The sequence below is a fragment of the Sycon ciliatum genome, chromosome 4 (assembly GCF_964019385.1).
Source record: "Sycon ciliatum chromosome 4, ocSycCili1.1, whole genome shotgun sequence".
NCBI classification, from domain to species: Eukaryota; Metazoa; Porifera; class Calcarea; order Leucosolenida; family Sycettidae; genus Sycon; species Sycon ciliatum.
This window is the reverse complement of record NC_088646.1, coordinates 20,374,923-20,394,466: the sequence shown is the minus strand read 5'-3', so window position 1 is coordinate 20,394,466 and position 19,544 is coordinate 20,374,923. Positions and strand designations below refer to the sequence as shown.

The window sequence follows — 19,544 nt, the reverse complement described above, 5'->3', positions numbered from 1 at the left end:
AACGAACGAATGAACGAATATTCTTTTGGTAACACAGATGACATCACATGCCCTCCTCTCAGTCATTTGATGGATATTGTCAATACTAATGTATTATTACTAATTTATTAGGTATGACAAACGGTAGTGCCACGTAAAATATACTGCCACATATTAAAAAGGCTACTTCAAAGTTCATAAAATGTTATGTGCAACATAATCATTGGCAGTCCAGTAGTCTAGGGGCTCCCGTAAGAAGACCATAGGTCTGTGGGAAACACCCTAGTAAAATAAATAAAATAATAATAATAATAATGGACACACATGTGCATGCATGCAGTATAAAGTAGGGAGGTTTAGTTCCCACGTAACGGAAACGCGTACGTGGGTGATCCACGTAAAGTGGATGAAGGGCACCCACGTTGCAATGTTGTGTTTAGTCACATGCACACGGAACAAACAAAATCATGAAGCGAAAGGCCCAAACCTGGTCAAAGACGAAGCTACCCGGGCCTAAGAAGCTCATCCAGTATTTTGATTTCGTACTTCGGAAACTTCTTCAGCTGAGCACCCTCACAGCTTGCACAATGCACTCAATTCTGATTTTCACCCACGTTCTGGCGGAACGTGGGTGAGCCTCCATACACGGTATGTCGTGATTCAGAAAACGTCTGTACGTGGGTCACTGAGTATCACGTGGTACACACACGTAAAGTACCCACGGATTACGTGAGACTAAACCTCCCTAGTCACCGGCAGGCTGTACGCACTGCACTGTACCGTGTCCGGCGTGCATGTATGTACAGACACTGCATTCGAAGTGACGTAACGAATACTCGAATGTGATTTAACGAATATTCGAATATAATAAACCGAACGAATGTTCGAATATTCGAATATTCGTTTCACCACTATGAGAAATACAATGTAGACGACAATGTCGCTTTGCACTTTGTTCTCTTACACAGCCTTGTAGGCCGTGGACTTTGCGCGCAGAGTTGTGTGGTCGATATCACTAAAAGGTGAAGTTTGCAAGTCCGCGTTACCACCGGCTATACTATTGTGTTGAGAAACACAACCAGCTTTAAAGGAATTTCGCTCCCTTAGAATAATTATCGTTCTAATGATAGCTCTACGCGATACAGTTGCGCACGTACCAATGAATAGTTACTGCTAACATGTTGCGCAGAGCTAGAGACAGGTGAAGACGCAATCACGGATATCTATCATACTCGCACTTCCGTCTGCACTGCCACTGAGTTTTGAACCGGTGCTGCTGGAAAGGCAGAATCGTGAGCAGTGATACCAAGAGTCACTAATAACAGATGGGGGGGGGGGGAATAGGATCAGTGAATAAGGGTCGGGGTCAATCCGTCTTGATGTGTTCCTGCTGTCCCGCTCCTCCGCTAGAAGGCGACTGGGCGTTTTTCACGCCCAAGATGAGAGAGTTGAGAGCAAGTTGGCACACCCTGGCAGTGCAGTCCTGTAAGTATGAGTCGGCTCGCTACGATACTTTGTTCTCCATAGAGACTTCGGTGGTGGTGGCGCCTAGCACCTTTCAAGCACACTTCAAACGCCTCGCACTCCCTTCTCTGATCGTGCAGCATGCATGATTGTACACAGCACAACAGTGGAACAAGGCGAGTTCGTTGCAATCCAGAGTCGTCATGGTCATTGCGTTGCCTGATGATTGCATTGTAGTGAGAATGAAACTGCGAGTTGCTACGAACTAGCCTTGTTCCACTGTTGGGTGTTGTACTGTTGTACTGTGGACAATCATGACTGTACCAGTCAGATGTATAAAACTATAAATAATGTCATTCACAATAGCAGAGAGAAGAGACCAACGGGTTACGTGCTAAATATATCCGACCAACTACTGACTACAATCTATGGTAGCTATTTCGACCTATCTACCACAAGTACCAGGGTATTTTACGACTCCCTGCTCTCTACTCAAAGGTGAGATGCGCACCCGCATGCACGCACGCGCTGCACGTGCACAGCATTGTTTTGCACAGCATTCAACTTCAAGACGCCATGTCCCTTTTTTTTGCTGTGGATCGTGGAATCACTTAGCCCGCTGTTGCTGAATCTGAGAAAAACATTTTGCTTGCCCTGTTTATTTTGTGTTCCTGTTTCTGTCTGTCTTTCTGCCTCTCTCTCATGTCTACACTACAGTGCGCAGTTCTGGCAATGAAGCCGAGACAGTCAGTTGGTCGCGAGTGAGCTTGGTCTGCCCCACTGGACACAAAAAAAACCAGATCATTCTTTAGCAGTGTTTCTTTTCCCAACATCCCTCCCTAGTAATAACGTCCCTATCACACTCATCACCACCATCGTTACATTGTACAGGGGCGGATCCAGAGATCTCTACAGGGGGGTTCCGGTTAAACCGAAATTGAACAGCCAAAATATTATGGAATCAGATTGTGTTGTAAGTTGTGTGGTTGACACTTGTAATTACGACAATCCGATTGTGTTAGTGGGAATCACATGCTTTTAAAACACACTACGGACATAGATTTTTCCATCATCGACCACATCACAACTGCGCTCTCCAGCCGGCCTCGACACGTTGCCACAGCACACCACCATTGCTGGAGAGCGCAGTTGTGGTGTGGTGGACGATGGAAAACCTGTACAGGGCCAAATGCTGCTGCTTACCCTACATTGTATATATTTAGTACGGACACATAATCATAATTATGCATGTATGCAATCGACTGGCACACAGGTTCAGTGAGGGCTTGAAGACCCTTTCAACTTCTTGTAAAGATCGAATTTGCAAGCCATGGGTACGTTGAGAGCCAGGAATGCCGAAATGACAACTAAGTTACTTTCCCTGTCCATTTGTACTTTCGGAAATTTTTGGCATTTTTTACGATGCGAAATACTCTATAGTCACAGGACAAACGCATCGTCTTCACTTCAGTGACAGAAACAACAACAGCGAAACAGTGTCGACAATTGTGCAATCCTTCCAATGTGATCTAAAACACATCGCCGGCGCAGCACTCCGTTCCTGCGGAGTAACAACTAGTCACTACTGCATGCTGCAGCAGGTAGAGATTACTGACTTTGCTTGGATGTCGGAGCCCTCATCTTCTGAGGAGCTTGAACTCTACGTGTACGATTCAAAGTTCGTTGCAGAGTGTCATCACTCGGAACACCCTTTTTCTTCTGCAAAAACTTGTCCAAGGAATACTGACCACACCACACCCATCCTGAGCAGCAGTGAATGACAGCGCCGATGGAGGTAAGTTTGGATCGTTTCGAAAGATCAAAATGGAAATAACACCCAATGTTGTCTACAGTGTCCGTTTGTAAATCACGGACGTGAACACCATGATTGTTACATGTACCAGTACAGACTAATACGTGCAGTATCGATCTACCGCACGCGCGTGCAGTGCACTGTACCCCTTGACGCAGTGACTGCACTGTGAGTGTGATCGTGATCGGACGGACATCCTTTCGTGCACGTCATGATATTTTTCGATATTTCTCAGCAGCACACTTTGCAAAATTAAGGGGGTTCCATGGAACCCCCGGAACCCCCCCCCTGGATCCGCCACTGTTGTACCCATTGATTGGGTTCACTCTCACAACTGGTTTTATCTTGTAGCTCATGATTTGCTGCGGCTCTGCGTTCAGACATTACACCCGTTTATAATAAGCATTGCATCTCTACTTTGAGCTAAAAGCAGCTCCGCTATGAGCTTGAAACCAGTTGTTTCGAAACCAGCACTCCTCAATCCAAAGACGCCTCTTCATGCACTTGCTTGTGTGAGGGAAGGGATTTATGTGTTTGTATTGTATCTTTTTTGTACAGTTGTATTTATTTTTATTTTTTACATCGGAAGTCAAACGGACGATCATGCCCATTGTTATGATGACAATAGAGAAAAGAGAATAGATAAGATAACCTGGATATTGTGAAGTGAAGAAAACTGAGCTTTCAATAGACTCTTGTAGTCTTGAATTGGGATGTGGTAGCGCAGGACTTTAAAGAGGGAGGGGAGGGCAAAACGTTCCACAACTTAGCAGCAATGAGTACTGGTCTGTTAGATCCTGAAATACTGGGGATGGGCAGACTAGTAGGCATCCTGACCTCTGGTAGCACGGTACGGGGCAGTGATCAGTAAAGTGTGATCCTGAGGCGTGACTTGAATTGTAAGCTGTCAGTTCCGTGCAGAATACGGTGCGTGTGAAGCCGCAACTACATTTAACTAAACTCCTCCCGCTCGACAGCTGGGCAGCTCCATAATGTGGGCACGTGAGGGCTGGCTTGTGACGCAGCTGCTCTAACTTTTCTTAGATCTCACCAGCGGCGTCCAGCGGAAAGCCAGTGCAGCGTACATAACATCCAGATTCTGAGCCCACCTGCTGTGGAGACCTAGCAAGGACAGTCTTAGGTGGACGTACCTACATGTACCAGAAAGCGTGCTAGAGACTCAGTAACCTCCATGATCCAATGGGCCATGATTATGGTAGGTGCTCTTGGGATCATTCGACTCAGGAACGTGCAAATCCTTTGAAGCCAAATGAAGGTGGCAGTAGAACCATGACCACACTTGCAATTACGAGAGTATCTAGTCACCATGGTCGCATCCACCACACCTAGATTTACCACTAGTGCTACACGTTGATCTCACTGAACAGTTTCTTCGTCAAGACATGTACACGTTGAAAATGAATCCGGCGGAGTCCGACTGAAATTGGTATGTTGTATGTGTATTTATGGTATCACCAAGAGTACCGATGCTTGTGGTCTTTCTGTTCTTGCTTTTTTGTTTTTGTTTTTTTTTTGTTTCCGAGAAAGTGTTTGTACTCAACCTGGTTTTGTGTTTTTGGTATCACTGTATCAGTAAAGAGGATCAATGTCTTTTCCGTGACAGCATACTCACTCTCTTAGGGTGCCCGTAAGAAGACATTTAGTCTGTGGGGACTGCCCTAGTCTAAGATGAAGGGAAATTTCCTCTTTGAAGTAATAGATAGATAGATAGATAGATAGATAGATACAAATGAGGTTTCAGTATCAGCCGTCTAACGATTGCAGTAGCATGAAACTTAGAGTTACGACTTTCTCGTTAGATACATGTAGATAGATAGCGCTGATGTGTCCACAAAGGACGAAAAAGTTCTGTCGGCAAATTGTGTAGATAGATACTAGTAGATAGATAGATATGATCGTCTTATAGCGCAACCTTGACCAGCTACAGAGATAGTGTTGTGAACGTCACATTGTCAGTAGCGTAGCTGCAATGCATGACTAAGACTACAGTATTACAGTAATGCATACCGTTTAACTTGATACCATTCAGGGTCGTTATTCGCCAGCTTGACTGTAGATCTATTGTCTAATTATTATGATTGTGGTGTTACGCTGGGTACATAACTGTACATGATTGCGGTGTTACGCTGGGGTCAATGATAGGCTTCGCTATGCACACGCAACAAGTGCCAGGATTCAGGAGAGGTGAGATTCGCGTCACAACAAGGACTCATATCAGTGGAAGTGGAAGGTCTCCGTGTCGCGCACACGCCCGACTGTTCGCTTCATCGCCAGAGGGTTTATATTTATAGAGGGTTTATCTGAGCGGGCATGCCCTAATGGAAGAGCGCTGAACCAACAGATAAGTGTCAGCCAGGAACGCTGGAAGTGCTGGTTTGCTTTCCTGTTTTTGTTACACCAGGTCATCCGTTGTACCCGAGTTGTTTCCTCTTTTTTTCTCTATATTTCCGTTTCAGTTTTTTAATCTTTGGGCAGTATGTCTGATACTACTCATATGCATACTGTATTCACGTCGTATTGAGGGTGAGACGTGGGGAATTCCGGAAGTCGCCATACTGGGGTGTGAGCCCGCCTCTCATGTAGACCTACCAGAAGTACAGGTCGTGCGACTCGTCTCTACTGAGTGAAGAGGACCCACATAACACCTTGATCTGGTGAGCTCAGCGGCGTCATTGGGATTTTGCAGTCAGAAATGCGACCGCGGGGCTTGATTCCCCAACCTTTCAGTTTGCAGGCAAGTGTTGTGTGCACAGTGTACATGACAGTACTGGGAAGTTTCCTCTATCTCACAGTCACTCTCGCAGCTCTCAACTTCGTTCAAGTACTGTTTGTAGGAGTTGGCAGTCAGGTAAATTTGTTCGTGCCCTGGAGCTCACGACGCACTCTTTTTGCCCGGGGAGACCAGCCTTCTAAAACGCCTTTCATTGCGCTCAAAGAGTCAGATAAGTCAGATAAGCTTCTGGATTTGCTGATGCAACTTCTGTGCCGCTCAAGACATGTGCACATTCTTGTGACGCACGCGACCACGAAATTCAGGTAACAGTTCTTTTTCTCGGATCACAGATGAGTTCTTGCAGAAAGTCACAATGCCTATGCCATGGCTATGGATCGTGCCGTGGCTCAGCACGCGGTAAGGGCTATCACTGTACAAGCTAATAGTAATAGTTTGGACGAAAACAAGAAAAACAATACACGCTATGGTTGATGATGGCGTGAGCAAAGTGACGGAACTATTTCTCCCGTGTGTCATTCTAGTATTAGGGGATGGGGATAGCCATGTCGGAGAGGTTGGCTGAGAGCAAAAGGTGTGACATTGAACTCGCTGCGAGGGTTGGTAACGTTGAATCGCTTTTGGCTTTCCCCTTTCCGTCACCTTCCGTCCGCGAAGTGCGAAAACGGCCAACCCCAACGCGTTCCAGTGGCTTAGCGGTAGGAGGACGTTGCATGGCAGGATAGTGCTCAAGGCGGCGTGTATCGACACCAGACGACTGCACGCATGACTTACAGACGTATGTACATGCACACGTTTATGTAGTCTACCAAGTACCATGTGTACGTAGACATACTAGACATACGGCTCAATGAAATCCGATCAAGTCGCTTAAAAGTATGCACCGGACATTGAGCGGTCCTAGACCTGCAAACACTGGCCTGGGCTGCGAAAATAATTGCGCGAGGCGCAAACTATTACTTACGCGACCGGATTTCATTGAGCTGTGAGCCCAGAACTAGAAGTGACCACACTCCACAGTGTGAAAGTACAAAAGGAGTCTGCAGGTGGTATGGGTGCGCGCGCATAGCGGGCTGTAAATCCAGTGTAGGTGTAAGTGTAACCTGACGAGCATTCTCTGCATTTCGATCCAGGGTCTGGAATCGATACAGTACCGATACAGCATCACCATTAGGGTCAGGTCGTGAGAGTGCTGGATCATGAGTGGTGAGGAGAAAAGAGGGTGAGAGTTGGGCCCGCGGCGAGGAATCTGCTACACCCTGGGTTAGTGCCCGGATATCTGTACACACACAGGACTTGCAAAGTAACGCATACAGTCATGTAGGTAGTGGCAGGAATGACCCTATGTCTATGAATACCAGGATGTACAATGATGTAGATCATGCGGTAAGTACAATCATGCTTATCATGCCTTATGAAGTTGCTGCGCGTGTGCGTGCGTCTATGTATGTGCATGCGTCTATTATAATTTTCTGCCCTTTGCCTTTGGCGTTGCACTGCTTTCCGCTGCTACTGTACTAGGCCTAGTTAGTACTAGTAGTAGAGCCTCTTGAAAGTTAGAACCTCGGTCGAGGGTAAATGTCCGTCCACCCTGGCCTCACTAAGTAAGGCCTCTTTAGCTCCTACTACAGTCGTCGCCAAAAATCCGGCCATAGCTGTAGGCCATGCACTATCACTGCACCTAGCACTGTACCTATCATGAACGTAGCTGCATAGTCAGTACTCAAAGCAGTCAGTCAGAGTCCGTGCTGGTAGATCTACACTACAGCAAACACTGGTAAAAGCATGGATGCTACAATGACATTACGTAGCACCGTCCGTCGCGTCCCGCACTGTATCCGCATTGGCCGGATTATTTTGGCGACGACTGTGCATGTGGACCATGTGTTACTAATACTATTGAGTATTGTGCTGCTACAGACTCAGTCTGCACTGCAGTAGGCCTACCTCATCATAGAGTCATACTGCAGCACTTGTATTGTGTGACAGAGGCCACCGACAGGATCTAGGTCCTAGGACGTCGCCCCGTCGTAGGTGCACCACCACATTGCCCCGTCACACTCACAGGTCACTCACAGCTTTCACAGGTCACTCGCACAGACCGTCAGTGTGTACATGTAGCGGATCGCGGAGTGCAGAGTAGCAAAGACTTGAAAGAGTGCTGAGAGATCGAGGTGTGAATGAATGTGTAGGGAATATACGTGACAGATCGCGCACGCAAAGGCTGAGGAGACCTCCCTCCGGGGGTATCACGGTTTGCTTTGTCTTCAAGCCGCGTTTAGGCTTAGCGAGGACCCAGGCTCTAAAAAAATGCTCAGTCGACTGAGCACCCAGGCACTATACTGCCAGGGCAATATACCGTATATTATCACCTGTCAGCTGCTAAAGAAAGCAGAAATAATTGGTTCCGGAAGACGAGGAGTGGTGTTTTCGTTGCGTCTTGTACTGTCGTTCAGTTGATAGTTTTGTGGAACACTGTTGGAGAAGGAAGCGAGCACGACGCTCCTCACCTGTCGTTGGAGTCCGTGAAAGAGCGGTTGCAGCTTGAGGTATGATAATTATGTCCTGCTTTATTGCCTATAAGTACGAAGTGGAGGCATTTAGGCTATTCTCAAGTAACAACAGACTCGTTTCTCAGTCGTTATCAATAAAATAATTTTCGAGTTGCTGGGTTTCTCGTGCCCTGTCACTTGAGCTACAACAAGCCTGTGTGGCAACGCTGCAGCGTAGAGAGTAGGCATAGCACAACATGCTGGGTTGGTGGTTTGTCTGTGTGTCTGTCTGCCTACTTACTATGTTCTGTCAGTGTCTCTTGTCGCTATCATTCTCTTGTCTGGCCGTGGGTACAGTCGACTGTATACTGAGGTGTGACCAATGCACCCTTGGAGCATGGCCACTCCGTTCAACCTTTACAAGTGACCCGGAGTTGGCCAATCACTTTGACTGCACTTTGTATCTCCTCACTAAATTAGCCTTGAGTCAGTCCGTCGGTAGAGAGAAGGGGGTGAGAGAGAGAGAGAGAAATTGAGAGAGGGAAAGAGAGAGGGAAAGAAAGAGAGAAAGAAAGAAAGAAAAAGAGAAAGAGAGAGAGAGAAAGAGAAAGAGAGTTGTTTCCCAGGTGTGAGACAGCACTAAAAACGGATGATGCTAATAATGAGTAGGAGGAGGATGTCGGAAGGTAGGAGTACTCCCCTCACTCACCGTGCTGATGTTGATCTTGTCATGCTTGCTCTGTTCTCCAGTCCTGCACATATTCTCATGCTCAACCGATGTGGCAATGACAGGAAATTTCTAACTCAGCCACACATCTGAGAGGCAGCAGCCACCGCCCAGCACAACAGCAGTAACCAAAGCAGCAGAGAGCCAACACTGGTTAGGTTTTAGTGGACCTTCTCCATGGACAGCACACCGAACAGGATTTTCAACAGGCAATTCACTACGGATGGTTTTGCTGATTTCTCATCCGGGCCGCCGATCACAGACACAGAACCAATGCAGACCCTGCCTCCGCCACAACGTAGGCCTGTAACTGCTAGTGCCTTTGCTGGACCAATGGTGATAAACACTGGTGATACCACTCCAGGGTTGGACAGCTCCATGAACCTGGAGCTTCTCCCAACGCAAAATGCGTATTCGCGACTATCCCAAGCACAGACCACTTCAACACCGAAGCTGCTCAGCCCACAATCACCTCAAACTCAGCAAGAAACCCTGGTCTCTACTCCGTATTCGGCTCAGCAAGGAAACTTGACCCATGGCTTCTCTGTGCCTCATGCATCACAGCGATCCAGAGCTTTGAGCCAGGACTCTACACCAAGTGGCGGCAGTGCCAGTGGCATGTCACCACTGGACGAAACCCCTCGTACTCATTTCCAAGCTTGGGGAGGCCAGTTTTCCATGTCTGCTCCTGAGCCACGTCCAGCTTTTATCCACGGTCATGACATGGGAGCGTACATGCCCAATATGCGGCCGCCGATTGCCAGCGATTCGTTATACGCGCTGCACGCTCTTCACTCGCCAATGAGGTCTGATCCGGCCAGATATAGCACGCCACGGCAGGCATTGAACCTCCATAGTCAATCGGCCATCAGTAACAGCGGGACTGGTGCAGCTGGCAATGCACGGCGGACAAGTACTAGGGCAGGTAAGCAGACCATTTTTTAAGCTTTTTTTTTTAGTGATGGAATATCCTGCCAGCGGCACACGCAAGACTGGAGAGAACTTCGCAAACAATAGCAGGCTGCTATTGTTTGCTAATGTAAATACGGCATTGGGATTATGAACCTCCTCGATAGGCGAGAAGCCTTTTGGGAATCCTTTCTAAAAAAGCAATAAAATAAACTACAAGTTAAGGAGATCATTTGAGGAAGTGAACTGCCTGAAAGAGAAAAAAATGCCTACCCTACCTACCAGGACTCAAACCCAGGATCTTGCTTGTCATGAGCAATACTCTATTCTGTCTATGGCAACAGGCTTTTCAGGCAGTTCACTTTCCCCAAATGATCCTTTGGATTTGAAGTTCTTGCAATGCTTCCAAAATACAAAATTAATTAGAAATGTCATGTTTTGAAGCAGTGCATACAAACGCTCATCTGATTTGCAAAGCCTCACAGCACATCTTATCACTGGTGATGGGAAGAGAATTGCTGCTTCCCAGAAGGAGCCACACGTGCATCGAGGATTTATTGCATGTATATGGTGATAGTAGATGAGTTCACTTCCACATTCTTGATAATACTGAAGCATATTTGAAGAGAGAAATCAGTGGCAAACTTGGCTACTATAATCATTTTAAGTACTGGGTGCTACCACTCCACGATGCGCACCCGGCCAACCTTCCTCATTCAAATATCAATCGCCTTAGCGCCAGAAACGATGTTTTGACTGGGGCCCTTGGAGAGTGCAACAGGGGTGGCAATAGTGTGTTTCCAAAGACATCTTTTATGAGGTGATGATTGCTTTTGCAGCCATTTAGTCATAGCGAAACTCTTGGTTTCTTTTATCGTATCTGTCCAAATTTGAAGAGTAAATTCCGCTTGGTTGCATCATCATCGGATTCTCTCAGATCGTTACGGAATTACATGGTATCTAACACATTGTTAAGTGCACTGCAGCTCAGTGTAACATAGTTGAGTCCAATTGAAATGTTCAACATTGCGACCATCCAGAGAGACTGAAGAGAATGCTGCTCTGTCCACGAAATCCAGGATACTGGACGTTCAAAATGAGCAACCCTGCTGCTGGAATAGATGCAACCAATGGCACAAACCAATGTTTGATCTTTCAGAGCCTGTGAGAAATCCTTGCATTGCATTCCACCTGTCACCTTGGCTCCAAACAGCTGTGCTTACGCACAGATTTCCTAGCATTTCTCTGTAAAGCACAACCATTCCTGCCAAGGTGGTGTGAAGCCAGTAACTGTGTTTTGTTGGTCTTTTTCCCCCCGGCTGGTACACACTCTGGTTTCTCTCTCTCTCTTTCTTTCTTGTGTCTCGCTGAACATGACTGTCATGTTCTAACCTTCTGCCCCCCCCCCCCAATTGTGTACTATAAGAGTACATACCCCCCCCCCCCAAGAGTGTGTAACTCAACTGTTGGTGCTATCCCGACAGAATTTCAAGTTGACGTCATTTTTATGATGCAATGCGCACTGTGCCCAATCTCCCGGGAGAGTTGGAAGCTCTTCAAGTAGTTGTTGATGTGCTCTTGGTACTAGTAGTTTCTTCGCTTCAAGTTTTTGTGCCAATGTGGGCAATTAAAGTAGACAAGTACTTGAAAGTAATGTGTTGAGATTGGATACTCAAGCCAACATGGGCAATGCCTACATGGTGTCCTGGGTCCCAAAGAAGTAAGGGCCAGCTGTACATGCCTGCACAGTCACATAGGTCAGACACAGCCGTGGAACTGCCTGGGATAGAAGCAAGGTGCAAACTTCGCAAAGTACTTCTCTCTCTCTCCTCATTCCGCTCTCACTCTCACCAGTACAGACAGAACATGCCAACACAGAGGTGTGAGTAGGGTCTTTTGTGAGCATTCATAGACAATGGCATGCATAGTATGGACTATGGCATGCCCAAGTAAAAGCCCGGGATAAGTTCACTATGTGAGTGCAACTGTTCAAACACACTGAAAAAGGACTAAAAAATACTTCACGTGGTTTTCGGAGACACTAGATCGGCCTTTGTTGTAGCACCTTGCCTAAATTCTCACTCCTTAATCCTCCCTGGGAGTGAGAGGTGAGCGACAGAACAAGGATGGCTGGGACTCAATTGCTAAGAACTTTATCGGTGTAGTACTTGTCCCCGCCAGGTTGCAAGAGGTCTTCTAAGCTTGTTCCTAGAATTGCTACGACTGTTGAGAGCAAGTCACTGAGTTTCCAACACAATGAGCACTTGTTGATTTCAATATAATAGGCCATAGATCTGTGGCCAGCAAAGTCACCAGCCTCCAGGTGCGCGTGTTGTCACCTTGCAGGGCTCCTTTGCGCTTTGGCATGTAACGCAATTCTTGTCAGGGTCTCAAGGAGGCTTTTGCGCGTGGGCTGTACAACACACAGGTCATTACCGTGTTTAAGGCAAATCCCGCCTCCCGACGTCTCTAAGCTGTACTGCCCCGGGGCACGTTGAATAACTTGGTGGGGTGCAATTTGTCACAGAACATTCACCCACATACATTCTCTCTCTTTGCGTAGACCCTAGGCATCAAAAGGGGGTTGTACAATGCAGCTGAGTCAAAGTGCATGCGTGGTGCATTCTGTTTCAACACACTAACTTTTAAGATAACTTGAGATGACTAGTACTAGAAGTAGAGATGATGAGATGAAAAAAGATATGGGGCCAGCCAGTATCTCTTGAATGAAACAGTGCAATGCGCTGCCCCACGAACTCCTTACAGACTCCATTTACCCATCCTTACCGTAAGGTTTTCATCATTTCCCATTGAAATAGATACACAGTTGAAGAGGTGACTTGGCAGTGAATGGCATTGATGTGGAATCACTGGAATGTATTACTTTTAGTACGCTTGCTCCAATTCATTCATTTATAGCTTAGGGTTTTCATTTCTAACCATGTCTGCTAGAGTCAACTTGTGGTGCACCCCCTCCCACTCGTACGACTGCACAAGATTCTCAATGCTACTTTGAGCTAGCTGTGTGTTTGTGGGTGGTAAGATGTTCACGCCTCACTTTGTGACATGCCCCAGTACTAATGTTGCTTGAAAACGGGGGATGCAGGCAGTACATGTGCATGTTGCTTTGTCGTTTCACTGTTATTGCTTCTTCCATTGCATCTTTCCTGATGTAAAATGGCCCGTGATACGTCTGGATAGGATGGATAATAATTGTGTAATGAGATAGTGTGGAGAACTCGGTCTCATAGAGTCCTGAAGCGAATTGCGCAATTTATACTGTGGACTTTTAACCGTAAGAAAACCTGTGTACTGTATGCAGAAGTGAAGGTCTCTAGCAGCCTGGCGTCTAGTTAGTTATGTAGTGAAGGTCTCTAGCAGCTTGGCGTCTAGTTAGTTATGTAGTGAAGGTCTCTAGCAGCCTGGCGTCTAGTTAGTTATGTAGTGAAGGTCTCTAGCAGCCTGGCGTCTAGTTAGTTATGTAGTGAAGGTCTCTAGCAGCCTGGCGTCTATTTAGCTATGTAGTGAAGGTCTCTAGCAGCCTGGCGTCTAGTTAGTTATGTAGTGAAGATCTCTAGCAGCCTGGCGTCTAGTTAGTTATGTAGTGAAGGTCTCTAGCAGCCTGACATCTAGTTAGTTATGTTACACTACTAGTAAGTGTGGGATCAGATCTGGATAATCAAGACTGTAAGAGATTCTCATACAGCTGTAGAGCTCTGCTTAGCGTGTATCATTGGGTACATTGCGAGAACTCTTGATGCTGTACGGAGTAACCTTTTCACGCCTATGTGGCGGATACATCCTAGCTAACTGTATTGTGCATGTCGAGGTGACTATCGCCATTCAGCCAATCCTGGTCTGAATTCAATGATCGAAAGGTCTAATCGTATTGAAGGAAAGCCTCAGTTTGTTGGTAATCAACATGGTCGGAAAATGTTAGTAACTATCTAGGTTAGACTCGGATGGAGAGCCAGTGATTAATTTATTCCGTAATCTCGCGCATTTAAGGACATGATCTTATTTTCGAATACACTCTAACGTCTTATCCGGACGTGCCCTACCGGGCACCTTCAGCTTGAGTTCCTATGGCAAAAATGCTTCGTGTTTGGGGGGTTGAACTATTTTTTCATACGGGCAAGTGCATACTTGTCATGTGTGTTTTCACGCCTATGTGGCGGATACATCCTAGCTAACTGTATTGTGCATGTCGAGGTGACTATCGCCATTCAGCCAATCCTGGTCTGAATTCAATGATCGAAAGGTCTAATCGTATTGAAGGAAAGCCTCAGTTTGTTGGTAATCAACATGGTCGGAAAATGTTAGTAACTATCTAGGTTAGACTCGGATGGAGAGCCAGTGATTAATTTATTCCGTAATCTCGCGCATTTAAGGACATGATCTTATTTTCGAATACACTCTAACGTCTTATCCGGACGTGCCCTACCGGGCACCTTCAGCTTGAGTTCCTATGGCAAAAATGCTTCGTGTTTGGGGGGTTGAACTATTTTTTCATACGGGCAAGTGCATACTTGTCATGTGTGTGCGATGTAAACTATGCATCTTCATCAATAGATTCTTTTCTTATCCTGAACATGTGCAATACATGCCAAATACTCGACTTCTTCAAAAACTGATATGATACATGGTAGATGAGCTGTCCTCAGATACGGGCAAATCTGAGATACGGGCACTATACGGGCAGTGCCCGGTGCCAAGGCGAGAGAAGAGACGTTCGAGTGCTAGTCATGTAGTGAAGGTCTCTAGAACATGCAAGTGAATGAAAATCACAAAACCACACGAGGTTCATCACGGTTCCATTGTACAGTCGTCCCTCTCTAATCCGGCACTTGTTTATCCGGAACCCTTGCCAACCGGCGCACTTTCTGACGAAACCGATTTTTTTCGTTCAATTTCTACATTTTAATCCGGCACTTGAATTCCGCCTCCGGCAGTGACCTTTTGAAACGAATCGCTCAAACTGCACGTAGTTTGATTTCATAATCCGGCAGTCGTAAATCGCGTACCATACAGGTGCACTCCTTGCCAGGCCAGGCTAGGCCAGGCCAGTCTGGTCAGTGCCGCGCGTGCGGGCTTCAGAGTTCAGTTCAGTTGACAATGTACTCGACCTCGCGCGGGAGAGTTCGGTTGGTTGTTAGGACTTTTCCGAACCCTAACTCATTTATACAAAGAGAAAGACCAAGGAACTACAAGTTACGCTATCTGTCCACTAACACCACCAGTTACTAAACAATCAGCTCATGCGATAACATTGCACGGCACTGACCGACGGTACTGACGATCTACAACTAACTACAACGTTCGACCTGCATGACGTCGACTGCTTGCGTGGCCTTCTCAAGAGGGTCAATGTTGTCCAGGAGACAACGGCTAAGCAGTCAACCATACTTTCTTATTTGAGCAAGGAGTAGTGTCCTGCCAATTTTCAGGTGTGTGTGCGTGTGTGTGCAAGAGTACATGTGAACATGTTCTCTGTTTTACTTTATCACGTTATCACTGTGTATATTCCTGGAGAACAGTTGAGAATATAAAGCCGTGCACCAAATACTTGGGTCGACACGGAAAAACCCTGCGTTTTGACATATGATACATGCATGCAATTGGGTAGGGCCGGGTCAGAGGGCAGGATTTCTTAATCCAGCACCCTCGTTAATCCAGCAGAAAACGCCGTAGCAAAGGGTGCCGGATTAGAGAGGGACGACTGTACAGGCATTCACCAAGAATATTTGTACTTGCACAGTGCATGCCGTTGCGATGTTTGTCTCTCGCATATAGGGAATCGAACGAAAAAGCACTTGTGAAAATGCACTTGTGCAAGGACGAAAACAGCGACTTTTCGATATAGACCATATATGCGCGAGATTACGGTAGTAAAGAAAAGGACCAAGGAACTACAAATCGTTTAGTCTTGTGCAATGTTATCGCATGAGCTGATTGTTAAAAGTAACTGGTAATACCAAGCCGCTTTTACGGGCAAACAGAATACAATTCACGGTGTCATGGTGAATGATTAAAACCCAACACAAAAAAATGAAAACGATTGTATGTGTAAACAGACCATTGGTGGTGTAAGTGGACATATAGCGCAACTTGTTCCTTGGTTCTTTTCTTGACCATCTACTATCTAACGTGTTAGGTACTGTATAGCAGGAAATTTTCGGACGGAATTTATTTTCGTACGATTTTGTACACGGCCTCTTTTGTACTAAAATTATTTCCGTACTAAAATTTGTTCCTGTGAAGTTATGTACTAGATACATGCAAACACGTGCATTTAGCATTTAGCATGCAGCACTGTACGAAAATAAAATCCATATGAAAGGTCGAAATTCGCCTTTGTCCGAAAATGTTTCCGTCCGCAAATTTCCTGCTAGACAGTGCTTACTGTAAGTAATGACGGGAGGTTACTGGAAGTATGTACTCCGCAGCATACATGTTTGTACAAGTAGGTTCAAAGGTGCTGAGGCAGGGTTAGATAGCAAGGTGAAGGGGAAGAGAGAGAGAGAGAGAGAGAGAGAGAGAGAGAGAGAGAGGGGGGGGGGGGGGGTATGTAGCCAATGGTCATGTTACAAAGTCAATGCCATGAAAGTAGCTCAGATTCAACTGGACTGGCATAGGTAACATTGGTGCAAGATACGCAACATTTAGAGACAGTGTTCGTAACTTCTCCCAAACTGGCATGGTGACTGTTTATTTAACTGTGCTCCCGTTCTTGTCCTGTCCAGGTGAGCCGCAGGAGCAGTTCCACCTGCGCAAGCAGCGCAAGGACAGGAAGCCACGCACACCATTCTCCCCAGAGCAGCTCAAGCACCTGGAAAACGTGTTCAAGAAACAGAAGTACATCACGATTGAAGACCGCAGCCAGATAGCGACGGAACTAGGCCTATTAGAATCTCAGGTGAAGATCTGGTTTCAGAACCGTCGCGCTAAATCCAAGCGTATGCAGGAACAAGAAATGGCAAGCAGCCGAGTACTTGGCGTAAGTCCGACGCAAGCACCAACCAACAGTTCCCTTAGCTCTGTGAATGGAGTAAGTTCAGCCGCTGCCGGTTCAGCAACAGGTCCAGTCGCAGCAGCCACGGCGGCAACGAACGCAATGGGACAAGGCAATCCGGCGCTGAACGTCCTTCATCCTAGCGGTCAGTTTGGCGGCTTGCCTGGCATGCACCCAGCCTCCACTATTGCTTCCGGTACTCCAAGTAGCAATGTTGCCGTGAACGTTTCAGTCTATCACCAGTGGAGTGGTCACTCCGCGCCACCACCAAACCAACAACAACATCCAGGCGGAATGTTGCCAGCCAGCAACCTAACACCGACTATACTCAGCCCATCGTTGATGCAAACAGCAGCACAAGCCTTACCACCACAGCCTGCCGTTAGCAATGTGTACAGTACACAGCAAGCCGTGGCTCAGCCTGCTGTCAATGGTGGTTACAGTTCACAAACCTTCGCACAACCTGCCGGTGGTAGCATGTACAGTTCACCAACCTGAGGACAAGGTGCAAATACTGGTCAGCGTACAGTGGCCTGTTAGAATCCCAGGTGAAGATTTGGTTTCAGAAATGCAGAACTTCCCAAAACAGCATGCTAGACGGAATTATTGAGATTTGACAATTGGCATCATTGTCCGCATCTTGAGACAATAGGAATTTCTCCCTGCATGCATCCGATGTCCCAAAACTGCACTCACTCACACATTCCTACATACCCATATGCCCCCCCCCCCCCTCCCCTCCTACACATACATACACACTGCTTTTGTCTTGCATCATTATCACAGGAGTGATTATCATACCGCTGACAATCTGACATTGTTTGTAGGAATTTTTATTCGGACCCTAGTGAATCTGCCCATTCATGTCTTCCCTTGAAGGCTTTGGGTAAACTTGTTGAGCATACAGTAGTTACTTGTTGAGAGACCTAACTGCAAACAAGCTAAATATGGAATACCGTTGTCACCAGCGGCATTGCTGCCATCTGTCTGAGGGTGATTAGTACTAAATGCTAGTTTTGTTCCTAAGCGATCAAACAATTCCTGAAAGAATACTGCCGTAAATATTGGGTCACGATCGCATGCAATGTAGAATTCAAACCATGAAGTCGAAATACACATCGAATATACAGATCAGCACTACCTTAAGCATCAATAGTCGAGGAAGTACACGTGTAGGTGCTAAATGTGCACACTTTGTCAAGCGGTTTTAGGCAGCGGCAGATGTAGCGCCTAACGGTGGGGTTGTTAAAACAACCCCACCGTTAGGCGCTACATCTGCCGCTAGGGTTTACCGGGTATTAGCGGCCGTCGTGAGTTCCCTTTGGGAACGGACACGATAATTTACTGTGACTTATTTTTAAAAAAATTAACAAATAAATATACCGGTGATATCATACCTGCCAACCTTTGCAAACCGGAGATCGGGACAATGACGTATCTAGGTATGAAAATGTATACAAATGTAGCCGTGAGGCACGTGACCAATGCACTTTTGGGTGCCTATTACCACCCTCGATATCGACACGGTCCCGGCCAAATCGGGATGGTTAGCAGGTATGTAGTATAGCATCATGACCTGTATCGGTCCTAGGCAAACCCATCTCTCTCTCGGCTGCAGTGTAGATGCGTTCTGCAGCTGACAGTTTCCGACTACAATAGGCTACGCAGGGGGCGGAAGGTGTTTCTAGAACTACATGAAAAACCCTACACACATCCTGAAATCAAGTGGTCTCTTTGCTGCTAAATCTCAAATGATTGGCCCCAAGCCATCATCAGGAAGAGACCACTTGATTTGAGGATGGCGTGCGTAGGGTTTCTCATGTAATGAAGTGGCTGCAGTGGAGCTTGCATACCTTGAGAAATGTATGTAGAACTGTTTGAAGAAGACTTCCCAGGTCTTACTGAATACTAGGATGTCATCCAAATATACGAACGACTTTTCGGAGGTACAGTTCCACTGAAAGGTGGCCGGGGCATTAGTCAACCTGAACCCCATGACTCTAAATTGGGAGTGGCCGAACGGTGTATTAAGTTAATGGCCATCTTAAAAACATCTGCCTCTTGAATTCTGATTTGGTTGTACCCTGACCACAAGTCCAACTAACTTGGAGAAATATGCATTACCTTGAATCGTGTCAAATAAGTCATGAATATTGGGCAAACAAGCTTTGTTTTTGATCGTAATTCTATTTAATTCTCACCAATCGCACACCATTTTCAGAGTATACCGTCTGACTTCAGGACAAAAAAAACACAGGTGACTTACTTGGCTCAATGAATCCCTTTTTTAAGTAATTCTGACAGCTGTGACTGGAGCTCGTCCACCTCTGGTTTCGACAAACGGTAGGCGGGTCGAGATGGTGGTCTGGCTCCATCTTCTATCTTGATTATTTTTA

The 19,544-nt window shown here is 46.4% G+C and overlaps 1 protein-coding gene across 1 annotated transcript; it reads left to right on the top strand.

Annotated features, from left to right (window-relative positions):
- The first annotated feature begins 8,232 nt into the window (after positions 1–8,232).
- Positions 8,233–18,101, top strand: LOC135814922 (homeobox protein DLL homolog). Its single transcript, XM_065328122.1, has 3 exons — positions 8,233–8,557; positions 9,251–10,152; positions 16,880–18,101. The coding sequence occupies exons 2-3, from the start codon at positions 9,405–9,407 to the stop codon at positions 17,644–17,646; spliced, it is 1,515 nt and encodes a 504-aa protein (XP_065184194.1). The 5' UTR covers positions 8,233–8,557; positions 9,251–9,404; the 3' UTR covers positions 17,647–18,101.
- The last annotated feature ends 1,443 nt before the right edge of the window (positions 18,102–19,544 follow it).

Excerpts from the sequence above, each read along its gene's own strand:
- LOC135814922 (XM_065328122.1), top strand. The coding sequence starts at position 9,405 with ATGGACAGCACACCGAACAGGATTTTCAACAGGCAATTCACTACGGAT. Across the intron at positions 10,153-16,879 it reads GCGGACAAGTACTAGGGCAG|GTGAGCCGCAGGAGCAGTTC; the intron begins GTAAGCAGACCA and ends TGTCCTGTCCAG.